This window comes from Aythya fuligula, chromosome 2, assembly GCF_009819795.1.
Source record: "Aythya fuligula isolate bAytFul2 chromosome 2, bAytFul2.pri, whole genome shotgun sequence".
Lineage (NCBI taxonomy): Eukaryota > Metazoa > Chordata > Aves > Anseriformes > Anatidae > Aythya > Aythya fuligula.
In genome coordinates, this window is record NC_045560.1 from 62,090,783 (window position 1) to 62,110,140 (window position 19,358).

General features: G+C 40.4%; 1 protein-coding gene across 1 annotated transcript in view; it reads left to right on the plus strand.

Moving 5' to 3' along the window:
• BMPER (BMP binding endothelial regulator) overlaps positions 1–19,358 on the plus strand; it is a 154,649-nt gene that overhangs the window by 60,876 nt on the left and 74,415 nt on the right. Inside the window, exons 7-8 of the mRNA XM_032180599.1 lie at positions 14,633–14,732; positions 18,646–18,755. Of these exons, the coding sequence (XP_032036490.1) occupies positions 14,633–14,732; positions 18,646–18,755 (210 nt within the window). The remainder of the gene's footprint in view (positions 1–14,632; positions 14,733–18,645; positions 18,756–19,358) is intronic.

Consider the following 19,358-nt stretch of genomic DNA (forward strand, 5'->3'; position numbering starts at 1 on the left):
GCCCTAATTAGTGCAGGGGAAGACAGTTTGCACTTGCAGATTACCATCTGGACAACCTTATTGCATGATTTAGGGGCCTTGGCAGAAATGGAAGTCCCCAAACTGAGAATAACCTTTTTATCTAATCTTCTCAAAATATATTATCTTGCAAATCCTGACCAGGATTTAAAGGAGCAGGATTTGACAGAGTTATGCTGACACTTGCAAAAAAATCAAGCCTATCTTTTGCTGCAATCTGAATATTCGTGAGAGAAAAAGCATTTTCTCCTAATGAAATAATAAACTTATTTTGAAAATAACATCCCTATAGAGTCTTTGAACCAAAGAAAATGGAGTTGCCAGTCGGACTCCCTTGATATTATTTTTAAAATAGCAGCATAATTTTAGTCAAAGTAACTTTTTTTTTAATTAATGCATGATTGATCAGGAATATTAAACATAGCCAGTAACAGAAGTACTTGTTGCCAACAGAAAAGAAAAAAAAAAAAAGAAAGAAAGGAAGTGTATAGCAATGGTTATCCTAATAGCAATGGTTATCCTAATATCAATTTAACTTGGAGACAGAATTGCAGAGACCTCATGCAGGCTCTCAGTTGGCTCCTCTTGCCTTCTTTAGTCCTCTGTTTCTATCATCCATTGCTATTTTTAGACCCATATGCAAAAATATGTTTTTGCCAAAGAGCAAAGGCAGGGTAACTTGTGGAAAGTATGTAAGCAAACAAAGAAATCACAAAGCTTACAGGACAGTCACATGTGTGGTTTTGTCAAACTGCTTCCCCTTCATTCTCCTGCCTTTGTCTCTGTGTTATCTTTCTAGATTATAAAGCTGTTTGGGCAAGAACTTGGTCTTTTGGCTTTTTTGTGTATGCTTAAGTCCCATAGCACACAGTTTATACACCTGTATGTATATTATTGTTTCAGCAGCAGATCTGTGCTTCCCCACTTCAAGGAAAATGGGGAAGCTTTTGTCGTGTCCTTTAGCAACAGTGCTTTGTACATGCACCCGCACTAGATGTTGGCAGTTTGAAGTTCTCAGCTCATGGTCTGCCCTTTCTGGGACACATCACCTTGGGCACAGTACTATGCTGAGACCAGCGTGGCCAGCCATGGGTGATCTCTCCTCTCTAACCCACTTAAAATGTGAAATGAGGAGAATTGTCAGCACCTTCTTGTGCAACCATGCTGGAGAAGTCTTACCATCACTGAAATGCCTGGGCTAACAGTCTGAGAACATTCTGAAGCACCATCAGCAGCCAACGGAGAACAGCTGCCATTTTGGGTAGGACACTGGTTACTCAGCATGGGCATTTGCTATGCTGGTGGGTAGCCCACCTCGCTGCTAGTAGGTGTGCCGGAAAGGTGTGAATATCTGATGGAAATTTTTTTTATCATGTCAGGAATATCTTGAATATAATGATGGAAGCGTCCTGGACATGTACAGTGTTTCAGGTGGCAAGGGCTAGTGCCATGTATGTGAATTTTACTCAGAGGGTCTTCTTAGCTATTGTGGTCCATTCTTCCAGCTCTAATTTGCTCTAAATGGTCATTTGGAAGGTAGTTTGTCTTGAATTGCTGATGGTTAGCAGCTGACATCTAGTTGCCGTGCATACATTTGTTCCTGGTCTGGTTTATCAAAGATAAAATAATTATCTTTGAGCAACATTTTCTTTTGGCTTGCAGTTCTCTGACAAGCAATCTGAACACCACAGAGCTCATCTGTCATGTAGGGTAAAGCCTAGGAGGTCTTCTCTGTGTGTGTGTGTGTGGTGAGTGAGCCATAGAGCCATCTACTGCCTATACTAACAGTACTATGGATGTGATTAAAAGCACAACAATTGCTGGATTGAATACCTGAAAAGGAAGAATAACAAGCTAGCTCTGTGATCTAGAAGGCTGTTTTTTGTTTTGTTTTGTTTTCTTGAATTCTGTAGAGAATTTTGCTTTGTGTTTAACTTTATTTTTCTCTTTCTCTACAAGAACCCCAGGAGCTACATCCAGTGTAGAATCTCTTAATTTAAGTAAACACCTATTCACAGAGGTGCAGCAGTCAGGTGGGAAGTTCCTGGAGGGGAAGTGAAAGCCTTTCTCATCCCATGAGGAACAGGCCATGGAAACCAGCGGCTTTGTATGTCTAATCAGACCTAACACGTGTAGCACCAGTGACATGCTAATAAAACTGTCAGGTCCCAGGATCAGTAATTTACACCCTTGTTTTTAGATTCTCTGTAAGAAAAAAAGAAATTTTCCTTGTGGATGAAAAATGATGTGTGAATCCGTAAGGCTGGGCTGAAAAGAAGCAGATGCTGACATTTCTAGAGTTAATATTTTTGCCTTAAAAACACATCTGTCACCAGCCTCCACTTATAAGAGCAGAGGAGTACTTATCTAAATAAACATGGCAGCTGTTTTATATGATGGGTCTGCTTTTTAAATAATAAAAAATACTGTATCATTTTGAAAAGTATAGCTTCCATTAGTGTTAACTTATAATAGGAGGTTGGAGCCCTTAGCTATTCTCTGTTTTAAAAATATTTCATATTATCAAAAAAACTCCCAGAAAGGCCAGCATGAATAGAATGAAAGTTAGTAACTGGAATTGTATGCAGCTGAGAACATTGCAAATGCTGAAAACTTGCTGAGGAGAGTTGTGGTTTGTAATCTCAGGAGCATGTTAAAAAGAGGAGAGCCAAGGAAATTGAAGGAAGAATGTTTGGAGAACTAAATTGTCAAAGTTCTCAGCCTGTGGATAAGAATTACTGTGTAAATAATAGACATTTTTTTGAAATGTCTTTGTCTGTTAATTTACTTCTTTACAGTAGTTCAACAAATCCTATGCATAAAAATGTATGATTCTGTTTCCTATGGGAATCTTCAGTGAACCACTTTACTTTGATTGTAAGATCATTTTGCATCATCAGACAAGTAAAAAGGAGACATAACATGGCTAAAGAGAGACCTGCACTTGCAAACTCAACCAAATTTTATTTACTTGCTTATTATCTGCTAGGATTACTGATGACCTTTGATGATGGGGCAGTAAGCCAAGTATAAGTGTTGTAATTTGTATTTGCAATTGCACATGGTGTGACTCCCCATTCTTAGTCTTAATGCAATGTGCTTTCTGAAATGCAAAATGCAGAAAGACCTTCCTGTGTGAGAAGTCCCACAATATTAAAAAAAAAAAAAAAAAAAAAAAAAGCTCTTCCTTTTGGGTGCGCATCCTTTTCATTAGGCTCCAGAAACATAATCCTTCTTTCTGTAAAACCTAATGGTTTGGGACAAATCTTTTCATTTTTGACTGCTTGGTGGTATTGCTTTATCAAGATGATCATGGAGTGCCTCAAGTTGAGTCTCTATCCTGAAGTGATGTAGTTAGTTGATGTTACTGGAAAGGTACATAAGTATATTTCCAACTCCTCTGACAGCGTTTTGCAATGAGGTTGGCCATGGTTATTGTGCTGTGCCCTGAACATACTCTGCACAGCCTTGCAAAGTTGTTAGATATGAGACTATCCAGCCTGTGAATGTCACATGAGCTTAGCTCAGAGAAAAGTGCCAAGCTGCTTGGCTTGTTGTACTGGTGCTGATCCAGAGCAAGAAGAGCAGCAGACCTTTAGGCAGGTGCGAGAAATGGCCTGGCCAAAATACAGCCAGCCCTGGAGTGCTAGATGCCTAATTGGTTAAACCCATATTTATGTAGGTTCTACATCATGCCTAAGCTGTCCCTGAGGAAGCTATGTTCTTTATAGATCTGGGCATCAGCCTTTTACAGATGCATTGCTGCCAATGAGAAGTCAGTAATTAGCAACAGGATCCCACCCATAAACTAACAGTAGCAGGATATGAACTTTATTGGGAAAAAAATTGGAAAAGACAGGGGAGACCTGAGTTTATGTCATGGTCCATGCAGAGATGTAAAAGAAGAGGAGACGTAGGGTTTCATCCACACTCCCTGTGCATGTGCATATGGTTTGCAAGCTAGGAAGGAGGCAAGAACTGTGATTCCCCTACCAGTTTTGCTAGACAGGACTGGTAAATGTCAGGATTTGCTGCAGATGTTTCTGTAAATCATTACCCCTGGAGGAAGGGGTAGAAGAGATGTGACTTGTAAATAGTTCCTAATTAAAGTGCTTCCCAAGGCTGTTCCTGGAGACCTGCAGATTCCTCAGCACACCTTGCTCAGGCTTGGGTTTAAGACTAAAATGTTTTCTTTTGCCTTAATCATGCTGGAGTAAAGCCAAGCCATGCCTCTGTAGAGGAACATCTCTAGTTTAGTACATGTACACCATTGGTGGAAATTGGTGCACTGTGATATTAATGTTAAAATAGATGAGTCTCACTGACCTATGATAAGTCTAATCCCACACCACCTCAGGTAGACTGAAGCTGTTCCTGTGACTGCTTCACTGTTTCATAACCCACAGGTTACATAAAAGTGGCATAGTTTTCCTGAAATTAATTTCCAAGAAATCCTCTGAATGAGCTGTGGTTTAGCACTTTCTCCTTCTGGTCTGTGTAACACTTTAAAGTATAATTTTCAACTCTCTTTGCTAAGTGCTTGGGACAAACAGGATCTCGTGGTAATAAAAAGCTTTGATGGATGCATTAAGGAAGCAGTGCATATGTAATTCTATATTTCCTGAAGTTACCTCAGCAATACACATGGAGCACAACATTTAAGGAGTGTACGTGCATGTATAAAGGTCTTCTAAAATGCCAGAAGTAGTGTCCTTACTATTACTACAATCGTGTGATTTATTTTACTATGGATGTCCTACAGATATCAGTGTCCTTTATCATCAAACCTTCAGGCAAGGGCATCCATAAATTGTAGAAACAGCAAGCAAAGGATTAAATTTCAGCCTCTTCAGTAACTCGTTGCCCTGAATCACTGAAGGACGTTTGTTCTCTTTGCTTGTGAATGGAGCAGGGACTTGCTGTGGGTTATTCTGGTAGTTTTTGACCTAGTAACAACATTACCAAATTCAGGAGTGTAGGCACCTTCTTCTGAATTGTGCACTTTTTTCCTCTTTCAAGAACAACCCTGGTTGGTTTTATTCATGACCTTATTTAGACTTTTTGAACCTCCAAAAATGAATCTTCAAGCCATGTAGCAAAATGAACTTCATATTGTCTACAAGGAAGTATCCACACTGCTAAAAATAAAGCTTTCATTTGTGTCAAAATGTCAGATGTCAAAACTTGGACATTTTGAGATGTAATTCATTCTAAACTTGCAACTTGGTTCTGCAGATAACTGAAGGTGAATTATTTAAAACTAATGCTCTAAGGAAAAGCTGTGTGGATACATCTGTAGAGTTTCTTTTAGTGACCAAGTATTTTAAAGAATGATGATGAAGTGAGAGTCAGAATTGTCACCTTTCTCAGGACCACAATGGTACTAGTATTCAGTGTGTGCAAGGAACACGCACAGGACGCTGGAGGGACTTAATAACCGAGTATCTCTGCAAACAGATTGTGTTGAAGGAAAAGCTGTTCTCAGAGTCGAGGCCAGTGCTGTGCTGAAATATGGGAACTGGAAGTGGGGGCTGACAGTAGTAGTGATAGCTGCCAAAGTGTGGGGCTTACAGTGGCACCATTTTCTGTAGGACATAGCAAGAACAGCTTATAAGGCAGTATCATGAAGCTTATGCTGCACACACACACAAAACAAAGGAAAACCTTTGTGCAAATTCATCTTAGGAACAGCAAGTGCTATTTATTTAAATACACTGTGGCAGTGAATGTCATTTTGCAAGCATCGGGTTAGGACTTTGAAACATTATGCAAATACAGAAATGGTGTATACACAACTGCACGCCCACTGGACTGTGCTTCATGTGTTCTTGGTGCCAATGAAAACAAAGCAGCCTCCAGCTGATTCAGGGGAAAAGTCATGGCTGCAAGAAGCCAGGACCTGGTTTACAGCGCTACTGCTCTGCTTCTAATAACTGAAGTTAGGAAAGTCCCTTGGATTTAACCTTAACTTTCTTATTATCTGCGATGGGAGGTGAAGAAGCTGAAGAAGCTTGTTAGTGGGTTTTAATAGGTTTTCTGGCCACAGTTTCCAGTATAATGTTTTATTGCAATTTTTCATAGAAACAGTTATTTTCGGAAAATAAATAATCATGTGTCTCACAGCAAAGCTTCCGTATTCACTGGAGACCTCTGGTGTAACAGCTAAATTAATCACAAATAGCTGAACTCTCTCCTGCAGTGGCATGCCAGAATTGTTTCTTTGGTTCCCCTCTGCTGTCCCCACGAAGCTGCTGCTCTCTGCCCCCAAGGTGCTGCACAGCTCTGCCCCTTCAAGGCCCTGCACCCCTGGCCTATTTCTGCTGAAGTTGTTATCTTGACTCATTTTTCAGCGTTTCCCCATGCCAAACGTTGTCATCTGAAAAGGACTGAAAAACAGTGGAAGACTCCCACTGATTTTTATTGTCTTTGGTTCAGTCCTTGCCTACATTGCACCTTAAAATCCACCTCCTGCAGCAAGTGTGTGCTCATTTAACTTCCTGCACTATAGAAAGGCATGCTGCTGTAGGGAGTGTTGCGTGGTACAGCATCCCTAACCCCCATTTTCTCTAGCAGCATTCAGAGAGATAACTGCACTGTTTGAATGTGTCCTATGCAGCAGCTGGGAGGGAGTTTAAAGGATGAAGCACAGCATGTGGAAAGATGTATGGTCCACAAGAAACACCAAGACATGCTAGGAGAGTGTGTGAAGTGGTACCTGTGGTTGTGGCATTTATATTAAGTCACTCTATAAATGAAAAGCTGGTTTCAATTTCACAGGTCTGAAGCCTTTTGATACTACTACCCAGCATGGGATATATAAGATGCAGTGACAGCTATCAGTTTAATGAGACCTACAGCAAAGGCAGATCATTTCAGTGCTGGAAGCAAACACTGACCTGCTATGTAGCACTAAGCATTGTGGGAAGAGTTGAGAAAAGGTTTGATAACTTTTTAGGTGCTCACTGGGAAAAAAGTTCTGAGAAGTAAGTTATAACTGTTGCTTGGAGTAATGCCTGGGATAACTAAATATCCCACAAAAGTATTTGAGGTGCACTGTCAGTCCAGATATCTCTGAGCTGTAGAGAGATAGTGAGTTGATTTTTTATTAACTCACTATCAACTAGCAAAAGAAGGAATGTGCATTTATATTACAGAGTTGAAAGCTCTGGCTTCTGCATGTAACTGTAGAGACATTAAAGAGTACCTAATAAAAGACAGAATAATTTGTGGGACACAGCATTTCAGCTTGCAAGACAGATTCACTGAGAAAAACAGACCTACCCCTGGAAAAAGACTGCTGAACTGTTGAGGAGAAGGATCAATAGAAAAACAGATCCCTAAGCAGAGTGAGTGTATAGGTTCCAGCTGGAAGAGTCCAGAGCTTGGGGTAGTTGCAGGCCAGCCTGGAACACAGGTATAATGAATCTAAGGAGGTACTGGAGAAAAAGGAGGAAAGTAAGGAAGAAAAATGTCTCACCTCATGGGAACGGTGCAAGATGTGTGGGACACAGACCCGCCTTATGTCCCATTGCCCCTGTTAACCTAGAAATTGAGATGTTTTTCTAGGAGCAGAAGTAACAAAGCTCTGTCTGTTGATGTGTAGCCCTTTCTCCTCTGTCTGCCCCAATTGCAATAACCTGAAGTCTCCTCCAGTATGTCTTCACTCAGAGGGCGGTGAGGCACAGGAACAGGCTGCCCAGAGAAGCTGTGGATGCCCCATGCTGGAGGTGTTCAAGTCCAGGCTGGATGGGGCTTTGGGCAACCTGGTCTACTGGGAGGTGCCCCTGCCCATGGCAGGGGGGTTGGAATTAAATGGTCTTTAAGGTCCCTTCCATCCCAAGCCGTTCAGTGATTCTGTGATTTCTCTGATCTTCATGACATGAGGACCAAGCAAAAGGCATCGGGTCTGGGAGATGCTGTCTGGACGGACAGCTGCCACCTAGCAATATGGAGTGCTTTTTTGTGTCCTTTCTGGAAATAAACTGGGTGTTCTGTACTCTCTGCAGCTATCTGTTTATAACAAAGCTTTTAGGAGTTTAATGTCTTTGAGATTTTAATGTCTTTCAGATTTTTTCTGCTTTATTTCTATGTACATTTTCCAGAGGAGTTTGTGGTTGGAGCTGATCAGGGTTCACAAGCTACAGGTGTGCCCGGTTTGTGCCTGCATAAACTTTCTTTCCTTTGGAAATCAGGCTGCAAGGGGAAAAGTACAAACCATGATTAAACCTTTCAAGGCTTCCAAGTGAAGAGGGGCTATTTCCAACATTATTTTAAACAGAGCCAAAACCCCTCAATGTTTAAACCCCGGAGGGGAGAGGGCTGCTGGATGCTCAGCTGCTAGGCTCTGCAGCGATGTTGTTGGGTCAGTGAGCGATTTGATTTCAGCCAGATTGTGAAGCCAGATGCAATTTAATCCCAGAAACACTTCTTCACAGCACTATTAGACTGGAGAAATAAGACTGAGTGCTGGTTGTGCTGAGTCCCCAGGCCAAGAGCAGGGTGCTGAGGGACTCTCCCCAAGGAGCCCTTGAGCAGTTCCAGGAACTGTGAAATCTTACTAGCCATGTCTCTGCCTGTGTATGCTTAAAGAAAGCTACTGTGCAAAACAAGATAGCATTCTCCAGAATGTTCCCATTTCACCCAAGGCAGTAGACACCCTGGTCCTCCACTTCCTTAGACAGGAAGGGTCAGTGCAAATTGTGCTTTGAAACTTGTAAGCCAGATTTCAAAGTGAAGAGCTGTACTCCAGGACAGCATACTTCACCCTGTAAGAGGATGCTATGATATATCAAATTTGTGTTTGCAAACAAACACAGCACACCGCTTCCCTCTGAAAAAGATTTTTAAAGATTTTATTTGTCTAAGCAATCCCAGGAAATGTCTCTGAAGTAGATAGCAAGACTGGATTGGCTTGGCACTTACACAAGTCACTTTGTACATATGGTATTTGGTTGGTGGAAAGCATGACAGTATTTTAGAGGCTTCATCCTGCCCTAAATTACTTACTAATGGATAATTTAGATAATTCCTTAGCAGCTGGATACAACCACATGCACATTCATTTCCAAAAGAGGAAAGCTTTTCAGTTCCAGGTTTTAGGTCAAGATGTTGCAACTATGTGACACTTCGCATACAAAGTGCAACTTTGTGGCACTTGTAATTCATTTGGAGTTTGGGGAACTGAGTTTAAATTAGTTGGAGACAACTAATTGAACTTTATAATTAATACAGCTTATGATGCCACAGGCAATACATCTAACTGCTTGTATCATAAGGCTGCACATAAAGGGAGAGGTGGTAGAAATCCATGGAGTACTCTAGGCTTCTCTTGGCTAAGTTGAGGAATGTTCTTGCATCAGATTCAGAGAAACCAGGCAGTGATAATAGTTTAGGAATTGTGCTTTTACTTTGTACAATAATTTGTCCTAACAATTTATTCATAGGAATCTTTCAAATTGCCATTTCTAATCTGTATGGATTTTAGCTAATTATGTAATTTAAGGAAATATTTAATATTTCAACACTCTGGTGCATGATCTCTGGTACTAAAAGGAAAGAGCTCTTTAGAGCACTTGCTGCACATGCCGTTCTTAGAACACTGCTTTAGACTGTCACTAGAACCATTTTCTAAAGCCTTCCTATAGCAATGATGCCACAGAAAATAGGGTTTTAACATCTAGATCCAGTTTTAAAATCTAACACACACAAGGCAGTATAAATACCTTTTGTTCTGAAATGAAGGTCAAGATCTCCCTATCCTGAATTTTATCCAACACTTTCTAAAAAGGTATTTTTAAAATCCTTGTCTAGACAACATATCAAGCTGCAGGGATGTGGGAAGCTCTGGCTTGTCTGTCTGTCTGTTTGTTGAACTGATTGATGTGTCATTTGCTTTTGTGCTGTGCTAAGAACTGTTTTGCTACTTTGTGCATTTCCAAAATAGTTTCCCCCTCCAGTGACCTTTCCAGGAAATTGCCGCTGTGCACAATATAGCTGTTGCAGGGACCCTCAAGCACTGTGTAAGGATGTGGGTGCTCCCAGAGGCTGTCCACCACTCACTGCACCAGCGCTCTTATAAGAACAGCAGTATTATTTGGTTTGGGTGACAACTCTTATTTCATTTCCAAATAAAAGCTACACTTCTCTCACTTCTGTGCCTGAAGGCTACCGACGTGACACATCAGGGGCTGTAGACCTGATTGTAAACCCAAAGCAGGGGTTCACAAGTGTGTAGTTCCAGGGGCATTTTGAAGACATTTGCATTATACATGTTGCTGACCTGCTTCATGTATTTAGTGCACATTTGAGAGGTAGTGGAAGTCTTTGTTATCACACAGTAGTTAATATGTCAGACAGAGGTCCTGTCTGTAGTATATGTATGGACTGTATTCAAGTAGGAGGGTTTATATGCATCAGCAACCAGGACCTGGTGAAATAGGAGTACTGTTTTTTTTTTTTTGTTTTTTTACCAGAATGGTAATGCTAATCATTATCTAGATCTCAAACCATATATCTATCTCTTTATCAGCAGATTTCTATTCATTGCTTTAATGCCACAGATGTCACAAAAATGATAGTGTCTCTTAAGGTGGCTGTTCATGGTGACTATAGTCACACACACACAATGGTGGAATGGTTGAAGGCAGTCATCGAATTGTGTGTTTATTTGGCTTCTTTTTCCGATGGCATGGGGCAGATGTGCTCAGTGCTGACTCTACTGAACTTCCAAAGTTATTTTTCATGTGGTGGAGTAAAATCTTTATTCAAAGCTGAATATCTTGAATACCTTGAATATCTGCCTTAGTTCTTATGCCAGCCCTTGTTGAGGCATCTGACCTTGCTTTAAATATCTGGTATATGTGTCTTGAATTTGAAATAAATGTAATTTTGGTATTTCTTTATAAATTATTTCTTTTATTTTTTAAGGATAGCCTCACTGGTGGCAGGTGAAACCATTTACAGTTCTAAAATGACAGTGAAGTATAAATGTCTTACAATCCACTTTGGGTTGAATCCTAGTGCCAGGACATAGACACAGTCTTCTGCAAAATCAATGGAAATTTTCCTTCTGTTGGCATATTTGCAGAGTCTTTCAAGCACAAGGTAAAGACAGGGCAAAACTAGGGAGGAACCTTTTTCAGATGATTTATAGCTTCACTGCTACACAGATATAAAGCCTGAAAATGAAATGGAAAATTATATACTCACAAGAAACATGGCTCTTGATAATACTAAAGTCAACATTTAATATCAAATAACATTTATATAAAATATTATTAAGTTTAGACATGCTTATTATCAGTAGCAAACAAATCGGTAGTTGTCATGACCTCTGTCATGAGAATGCCTCTGTCCTCCTGATATTTTGAGTGCTTTCAAAATCTGAAGGGCAGCTCTGCTAACAGAACAGAATATTTGAAGTGGAAGGCACCCACTGAAGTGGAAGGCACAAGGATCATTCATGTCAATTCCTGGCTCTACACAGGACTACCTAAAATTAAGATTGTTGTCCAAAGTGGTGGTCACTTTTTTTTTTTTTTTAGGAAAGACTAAGGCAGTTGTCTCTCTCAAAGGGGTCTCTGCTGGGAGAATTACAAAGTGCTGGTCCATTTTTCCCTCTATCCAATGTCTGTGAGAAAGCTGCTGAGGCAAGACAATACTTCAGCCCATGCTGCCCTCCAAGCTGATTCCAGGGATCATCTTTCTTTGTTTCGCAGATATGAGATGGCAGCAGGGGTTATAGTGGTTCCACCTTGGAGAGTGAACCTTTTCACTGAAGACTGCAGATTTCTTAGGAAATCTGTTGTCTCCAGAGGACTGTGGGCTGCAGCATCATCCCTTGATTTCCCTTGATTGAGGCTTCATCCAACTACCACTCAAGAATTTATTTGCCCAGCTCTTGAAAAGCACATCTCACAAAAAGCAGGTGTCACCTGTACTTTATTGGTCTGCAATGGCTTCCATTTCAGGTTTGGTTTTACTGGAAGGTGTTGCTTCAGGCCTGAAATATTCTGGCTGCCTGGGAGATGTTACACTTAGCAGGGAAATGTGAGCTAAAAGCTGTAGACATAACTGAGAGTTGGAGGATGCAAGGTGTTTACTACGGAGTTCCCAATCTGGTTTAGGTCATCCAGGGTCAATCTTTTACCTCTCAGGAGTTATTTTTTTTTCCCTTGCATTTTTCTTGAACTTCTGTTATACTGTTTTCTATGTGGCTCTACTTTGTGCAATGTAGTGCACAGGCACTTATTACATTATGTAATCCTGCTTTGAAAGCTAGCATTCTGAATACTTTGTGGGTTTTGAATTGTGATAACTGAAGTTATATGCTTCTAAGAAAATAGTTTGATAGAAATATTGTGTCAGTTTTGACATTTCCTCATAGTGTTGTGTGTCAGTGAGCTATCTCTCTAAGCTTTGTAGGGCAAGTAGAATTATTCTTTCTTTAAGTGAAACAGGCTGTTTTGTTTCAGACTCTTTTTGAACATGTACCCTGTGATGATTTTTGAACTTGGAAGAGCCTATTTAGGATAGCAGAGAGCTAGAAAGCAGTTTTGCTATTAAAATTCTAACAGCATTACAACTGGATTCAGGTGTAACAGTGGAGTAAAAATAGAGATGCAACTAGACTTAGGCAAAAGTGCATAGAAGGCACTTGTGCAAAGGGTAGCATAAAGGAGCTGTAAATAAAAGTCAGCAATGAAAAAAAAAAAGTTCATATTTTTAATTCACTGGTTATCTAGGGCATTTTGTATATAAGTATATAATAAAAATAATCTGTGCAGCAGGCTGTGAAGGCAATGTCTCGATTTGTGCCAAGGCTGAACTTTGATTCAGTCCTTCAGAGAAGCAAGAGTCCAGAACAGTTATGTAGAGGCATAGGATATGTGACTGTCAAATACAGCAGCAAGGTTGCAAGAGAGGATCTGCGATCACCATGTGTCGGAGCATTGCTTTGTCTTCTGTGGTTGTATCCTTGAGCCTGTCACCAGGCTGGCTGAGGCCTCTGTGCCCTCCTTTGCCATTCACTGAATTATCAAAAAGTTTGAACTTTATCTTCTCTTGGCTTTTTTCCCTGGGCAGAATGACAGGAGAGACCTTCTTTGATATTTATTCTCTCATTCTGCACCTGTGTCTCTTGTCACACAGCTATTCCCAGAGCATCGTAAGGAACATCAGTGAGGAATTCATTTCATTTTGTCAAGTTTCTGGTCTGACCCTTAATTTAGAGCAGTCATTTCAGTCTACAATAACCTCTGTGTTCCTGCATGCTGCAGTGTGAGAATTACGAGCAGTGCTTAGCCATGTGCATTCAGGATGCTTTGGTAGCCCCACGGGACAGGTAGATTCCAGTGCCTGAAAATGTGTTACAGAATGGGGGTACAGTCAGTATGTTATTTTCTGTATAATAGTTGTATATGTGGTCTGCCCATATGTAAAAGCTTTTACATGATTCAGTGAGGCTATTAGGAGTGGAATGGCATATCATGATTTCAGGCACAGAGTGCTTCAAAATGAACAGTTTTTTCCATCTTTCCCCAGGGAGCCTCAAGAGGCATCCAGCATGTACGTGGGAGGAGACTGTTCACAAGCCTTCCATTGCAGCATCCACTAACACAAAGCTTATTGTTTGGATGAGTGCAGCTCTGAGTGGTAAATGAGGCAAGGTAGTTAGATGAAAAGGACTGCCTTCCCTTGCTAAGGCAAAAGTGGGCTGATTTTTAAAGTATAACAACCTGGACATCTCACAAGAGCATATGGAGCACATTTTGGTAAAAGGTCCAGAGTTAAATGCAGTATTCTGTAAGGACGGTGAAATATTCATGCAACAGGGCAGAATGAGAACAAAGATCTCTTTTCCCTAACTGCAGTTAATCCTATGCATACACTCTGTGCTTTGTCTTTGCTGTCCTTTTTGCCTTCTCTTTCCTTGATATTTATTGCTTCATGAAGACATATCCAGTCCTGTTTTTGTTGTTGTTTGTTTGTTTGTTTTTTCACATTGATTCTGAAAATTTAATATACACTCTTGATTTTCAGTCCTCTGAAGAAAGCAGACCTTTTGGGTTTGCAAAGTCGGATTGGGAGGCTAACAAAAATGTGCATTCTTAAATGATTTTGGCTCATTTGGCTTCTGAGGTCATAGACACAGTGGAAGAACACCTGCTCTCATCTTGCTTCAGCACTTAATCCCTGTCCCAGACTAGCCTAGAAGGGCATGGCATGGGAGGTGAAGAGCACTGTAAAAAATTGATCAATAACTTCTTTGAGCATCAGGAAAGGTTCACAGATATTGATTTTATTCTCCCTATTTATTTTTTTTTTTTTTCATATCCACACCAAGAAATAAGATAGATACCTCTTTTCAACTATTGCTTTGCTTGCTTGAGAGAATGAAAAAATATGAATAATCCAAGGGCTCTGCACACAGTATAAAAAGTGTTGAAGGACAGTTATACAAGTCTTGCATATGCCTGATGCACGAAGAAATTTCTGTTGGCAAAACTGCTTTGACTAAGGCTTTTGTTACCTTGTTACCAGTCTGTGTGGGTGTGTGCATGTCTACTTCATATAATTTTTTTTTTTTTCCCTAACTGAGCCTGTTTTCTTTCAGGGTGGCAGGACACAGTGCATCCAGGAAGTCTGCCCCATTCTCTCATGTCCCCAGCACCTCAGTCACATTCCTGCCGGACAGTGTTGCCCCAAATGCTTAGGTGAGTGTTTGCCTTCTTGGGAATTTTGTAACTACTGTAATTTATTTCTGCACAGCATATCTTATATTTCACAATACTGGTAAATCCTGAGAGGTGAAATAAACAGTTTTGCTCAGTGGAGTGTCTAATTTACAGTTTTAAAGAGGTACTCAGGGTCCGTGTGTAGGGTTGTGATGGATGGTAGCAAGCAGCTCTAGAAGACCATTTGAGCACAGGCCTGTTGGCTTACTTATAGAGACAACATAGAGTTATTTCCCACCTTCATTACACATGCTTTTGAAGGAGGTTGAAGCGGGAGGAAATGTTTCATTGGAATTTGCCACAAAAGAAAAGGCCTCACCCTGTCAGATTTTTATTTGAATGTACATTTGCATTCTTGGTTTTGAGGAAATGCAGGTCAAAGGGAACTTCTATGTTGGAGTTGCATTCTTAGAGGTTGTTGTCAGAGGGGCCAGGGACCTAAGTCTACCTCACTGTTGCCTTCTTAAGGTGGAATCACAGTTTCAGCCAGAGTATTTTCAATTACATCTTTCCAACACATTTCAAAAGAGTAAGTCAGAGATCTCTGAGCAGGGCTAGTTCTTCCAAGTCATGCCAGTAAGTGCAGCGACTTCTGAGAGTCCTTGTTTTGCTTGCATCATTTTCCACCGATCCAGAGGTTAACGTTCCTCGCATGTGACCCTCTAGTTCATAAACAAGGATCACTTACATTTTTACCACATAAATTAGGTTTAATTTGGCATTTGAGGTTATAAGTGTTTTTTATTTTTGTAGATTTTTAGAATTGATAATTCCCTGTTCTTCAACAGATACTTTTTGTCATTTTGGCTATATACTCGCTACCATCTGAAGTCTGTTTCTGGGTCTGGATTAAGGGTACAGGGAGCTCTGGCTTTGAAGGCAGTGAGCCACAGAGAGTTCCAGTTTCTCAGAATACCTAACATTTTCGACTGCTTGAAACAAACCTTTCTGATCTGAGCATTCATAAACCAGCTTTGATTTTTGACTGCTTCATGGGAATTTTTCTACAGATTTTTTCCCTCACTTAGAAATATCTATAAATGAATTCACTAATAATAATTCTTTCCATTTTATGCAGTCATCACTCTGAAGCATGTCAGATACCTGTGAATAGATAATGTCTATTCACAGTGAAGTGTTGAAAGTTCTGGAGCCAAGGTAGAGCCGAAGGATGCATAGCAAATGTCACAGCAGTAGGGAAGGAGAAACGTTTTCATGGATGCTGAGGCATGGTTTTTAAAATATCATGTGGAGGACCTCCCTGCAATTGAATTCCTGATACTTAGCATATATAGCTTAGAAGAATGTTGTTGACTCCACTGGGACTTGAATTATTAGTTTAGCTAGTGGTTATGAGCCAGCAAAGCTGACCATTAAGCCAATATCTGCACCACCACATCTTTTTAAGGGTAGGTCCTTTGTCATTGTTTTTTTAACCAACTATTTGAACTTGGTTGGCCACCCAGAATTGCTTTGGGTGGTTTGTAAGGCATGGCAACGCAGTGTGAGAGAGAGATGGACTTTTGTTTCTCTTGGTGATCGAAGTTATTTGATGGAAGTCTTCATCCCACATAAGGCACCAGAATTGTGTTACAGAATGGGGGTATGGCTCAGATTTGCCTATAAGTGAGCATGGATGTGGAACAGTTCCTTTAGGGCTACTAAGCATTCTCAACTGATTTCATGTGTTAGTCCTAAAAGAAAAATTAAGCCTTTGCAAAAGAACGCACGATCACTAAAAGGAAGGTTGGTTGTACAAGCGCAGATTAGTCCATGGTAAAGAATTTACAACCAAGATATGTTTATATTGTGTCTAATTGAACAACAGCAATTATTTCTTGATTTTTTCTTTAATAGTCATTTTCACATTAAGATTTGTAAAATCTCAAGGGTAATCCAATGGATTTTGCTGTGTGCTATTCTTCTGTTCACTTATTTCTTGGAGGGAACTGGAAGCCTGTTATTTTAAGCTGTTCTACTTTTATCAAGACATTGAAAAAGGAAGGGATTACAAATTGGAACACAGGGACAAATTTTAGTGATCCCAGCTTCCAAGACTTGGCGGTTTGAGAGCTAAAACTATTGGCCTAGTATAGTAACTTAGTGACTTGTATGTACGTACAGTGGACCATTCACTACCTTGAAACTGATGCCTATTTAACATCAGACCCTCAGAAATGATAAGCTGTGAGACTGGCAGCCACTTGTAAAAGAACTTACTAGTTAGCTTGCACCAGAACTAAACAGAGGAAGGTATTCAAACACAGAAAGATAAGTAAAGTGATTTTGTACAGTTTTTGTAAAAAGCTCATGTTTATGTATCATAATGGTCACTTATTTAAAGTAACTTATTTGGAAAGAAGCTGAGGAACAGGAGAAACTTGTAGAACCACCGAATGTTCTGCAACTTTGATTTCAAAGTGCTTGCAGAATTGAAGCCAAGTGCAAGGTCCTGCATCTGGTTGAGGCAATTCCAAGCACATACAGAGGTTGGGCAGAGAATGGATTAAAAACAGCCCTAGGGAGAAGGACTTGCAGGTATTGGATGATGAGAAGCTTGACATGAGTTGGAAACGTGCACTTGCAGCCCAGAAAGCCAACCATATCCTGGGCTGTATCAAAAGAAGAGTGGCCAGCAGGTGGAGGGAGGTGATTGTCCTCCTCTTCTCTGCTTTTATGAAATCCCACTTGGAGTACAACATTCATCTCTGGGGCCCACAGCGCAAGAAGGATGTGGAAGTATTAGAACAAGTCCAGGGGAGGGCCATGAAGATGATCAAGAGGCTGGAGAACCTTTTCTATGAAGACAGGCTGAGAGAGTTGGGGTTGTTCAGCCTGGAGAGGAGAAGGCTCCAGGGAGAACTTACAGCAGTCTTCAAGTACCTAAAGGGGCAGGGTACTCAAAGGTACTGGAAAGATGGGGAGAGACTCTGTCAGAGAGTATGGTGATAGGACAAGGGGTAATGGCTTTAAACTAAAAGAGGGTAAATTTAGATTAGATATAAGGAGGAAATTCTTTACTATGGGGATGGTAAAGCTCTGGCAGAGGTTGCCCACAGAAGCTGTGGATGCGCCCTCTCTGGAAGTGTTCAAGGCCAGGTTGTATGGGACTTTGGGCAACCTGATTTAGTAGGTGGCATCCCTGCCCATGGCAGGGAAGTTGGAACTAGGTGAGTTTTAAGGTCCTTTCCAACCCAAACCATTCTATAATTCTATGATTTCAGGACTTTGGGAAGGATTTGATACTGATGCTACCTTCCCTCCAAACCTTAGTGCTCCAAACCTTGCTTCACTCTCATGTAGCCCAATTTTTTAATAGATTATGGAATATAAATATTTTGTGCTGCCCCATTCTGCTTGTAAACTGTGCAAATGTCTGTATTTCTTGCAACTATGTCCCAACATGGTACACCAAGCTTTTGTAATGAGACTGGGCAATACATGATTTTTTGCACCAGTGAATTGGTTTAGTTTGGCTGCTGTGAACCCTTGAGGTAGATATGTTAAAACCAGCTTAGGCTGCATTATTTGATAAGTTATTACATTAAGTTAAAGACTGTTTAAATGAGTTTAAGTGTACCTTAAGAGTTCGCAGTGCTTACTTTTTATTCATGTAGCTGCACTGTGTGCTTTATGATGAGAAGAAGAAAGATTTTTCCAATATAAACATGCCATAAATCATATTTATATTCCCTCACAGTAAAATATGTACAGATGAATGTGTGCTATAAGAACAGTGAACTGTTAAAAGTACATATTTTTTCACACCAAAATGGAAACACATAGCAGATGACACATTGCAGATGAATTTGGTCTGGTGACAATAAGCTTGTTGACAATATGGCATCTTTTCAACCACATTCTGTTTCTATTATTGTTTATTTATATTCAGGACAGAGGAAAGTGTTTGACCTCCCATTTGGAAGCTGCCTCTTTCACAGCAACGTGTATGATAATGGGTCCTCATTTATTTATGACAACTGCACAATGTGTACATGCAAGGTAGGTCCACAGTGCGTTAGTATTGTGTGCTGCTGGTTGTCTGGCTTGGCAGTAATTTGTAGGGTTGAGAAACTGTAAACCTAGATACTGTTCTGCTTTGGTATCTTGTGTGGTCCTTGAGAGTTAGGTCCGAAGAGCACTTGTAGTTTTGCTAGGAAAGTACAGAAAGCTACGGACTACCTCAGCTGAGACATAATATCTGTCTGTGTGATGCAAAATGAAGTTACTCAGATTATGTGCCCCTCTTTGAATTTGCATTATGCTGAAAGAGGAGTTAACTCAGTACATGGTGAGTTAACACATCACTGCTGAGTGGCAGTGATTATTTTAATTTCTCTAGCATGACTGTGATCATATGCACTTTTGCGCCTACGCACAGAAAATGTGAAGTGTCACAAAGTTCAGATTTTGCATGCAAGCAGAGTGCAAGCTGGACTTTAGTTTAACAGACTGTGGATGATTCCCTTAATCCATTAAATTATTTGTATTTTCTCTGAACTGACCTGTTCAGTTCAAAGGCATTTTGGGTCAAACTTGGTTGGATGCAATGACTGAGCAAGCAGAAATGTTATAGTAAGGATACGTAGGGACAGAAACACCTTG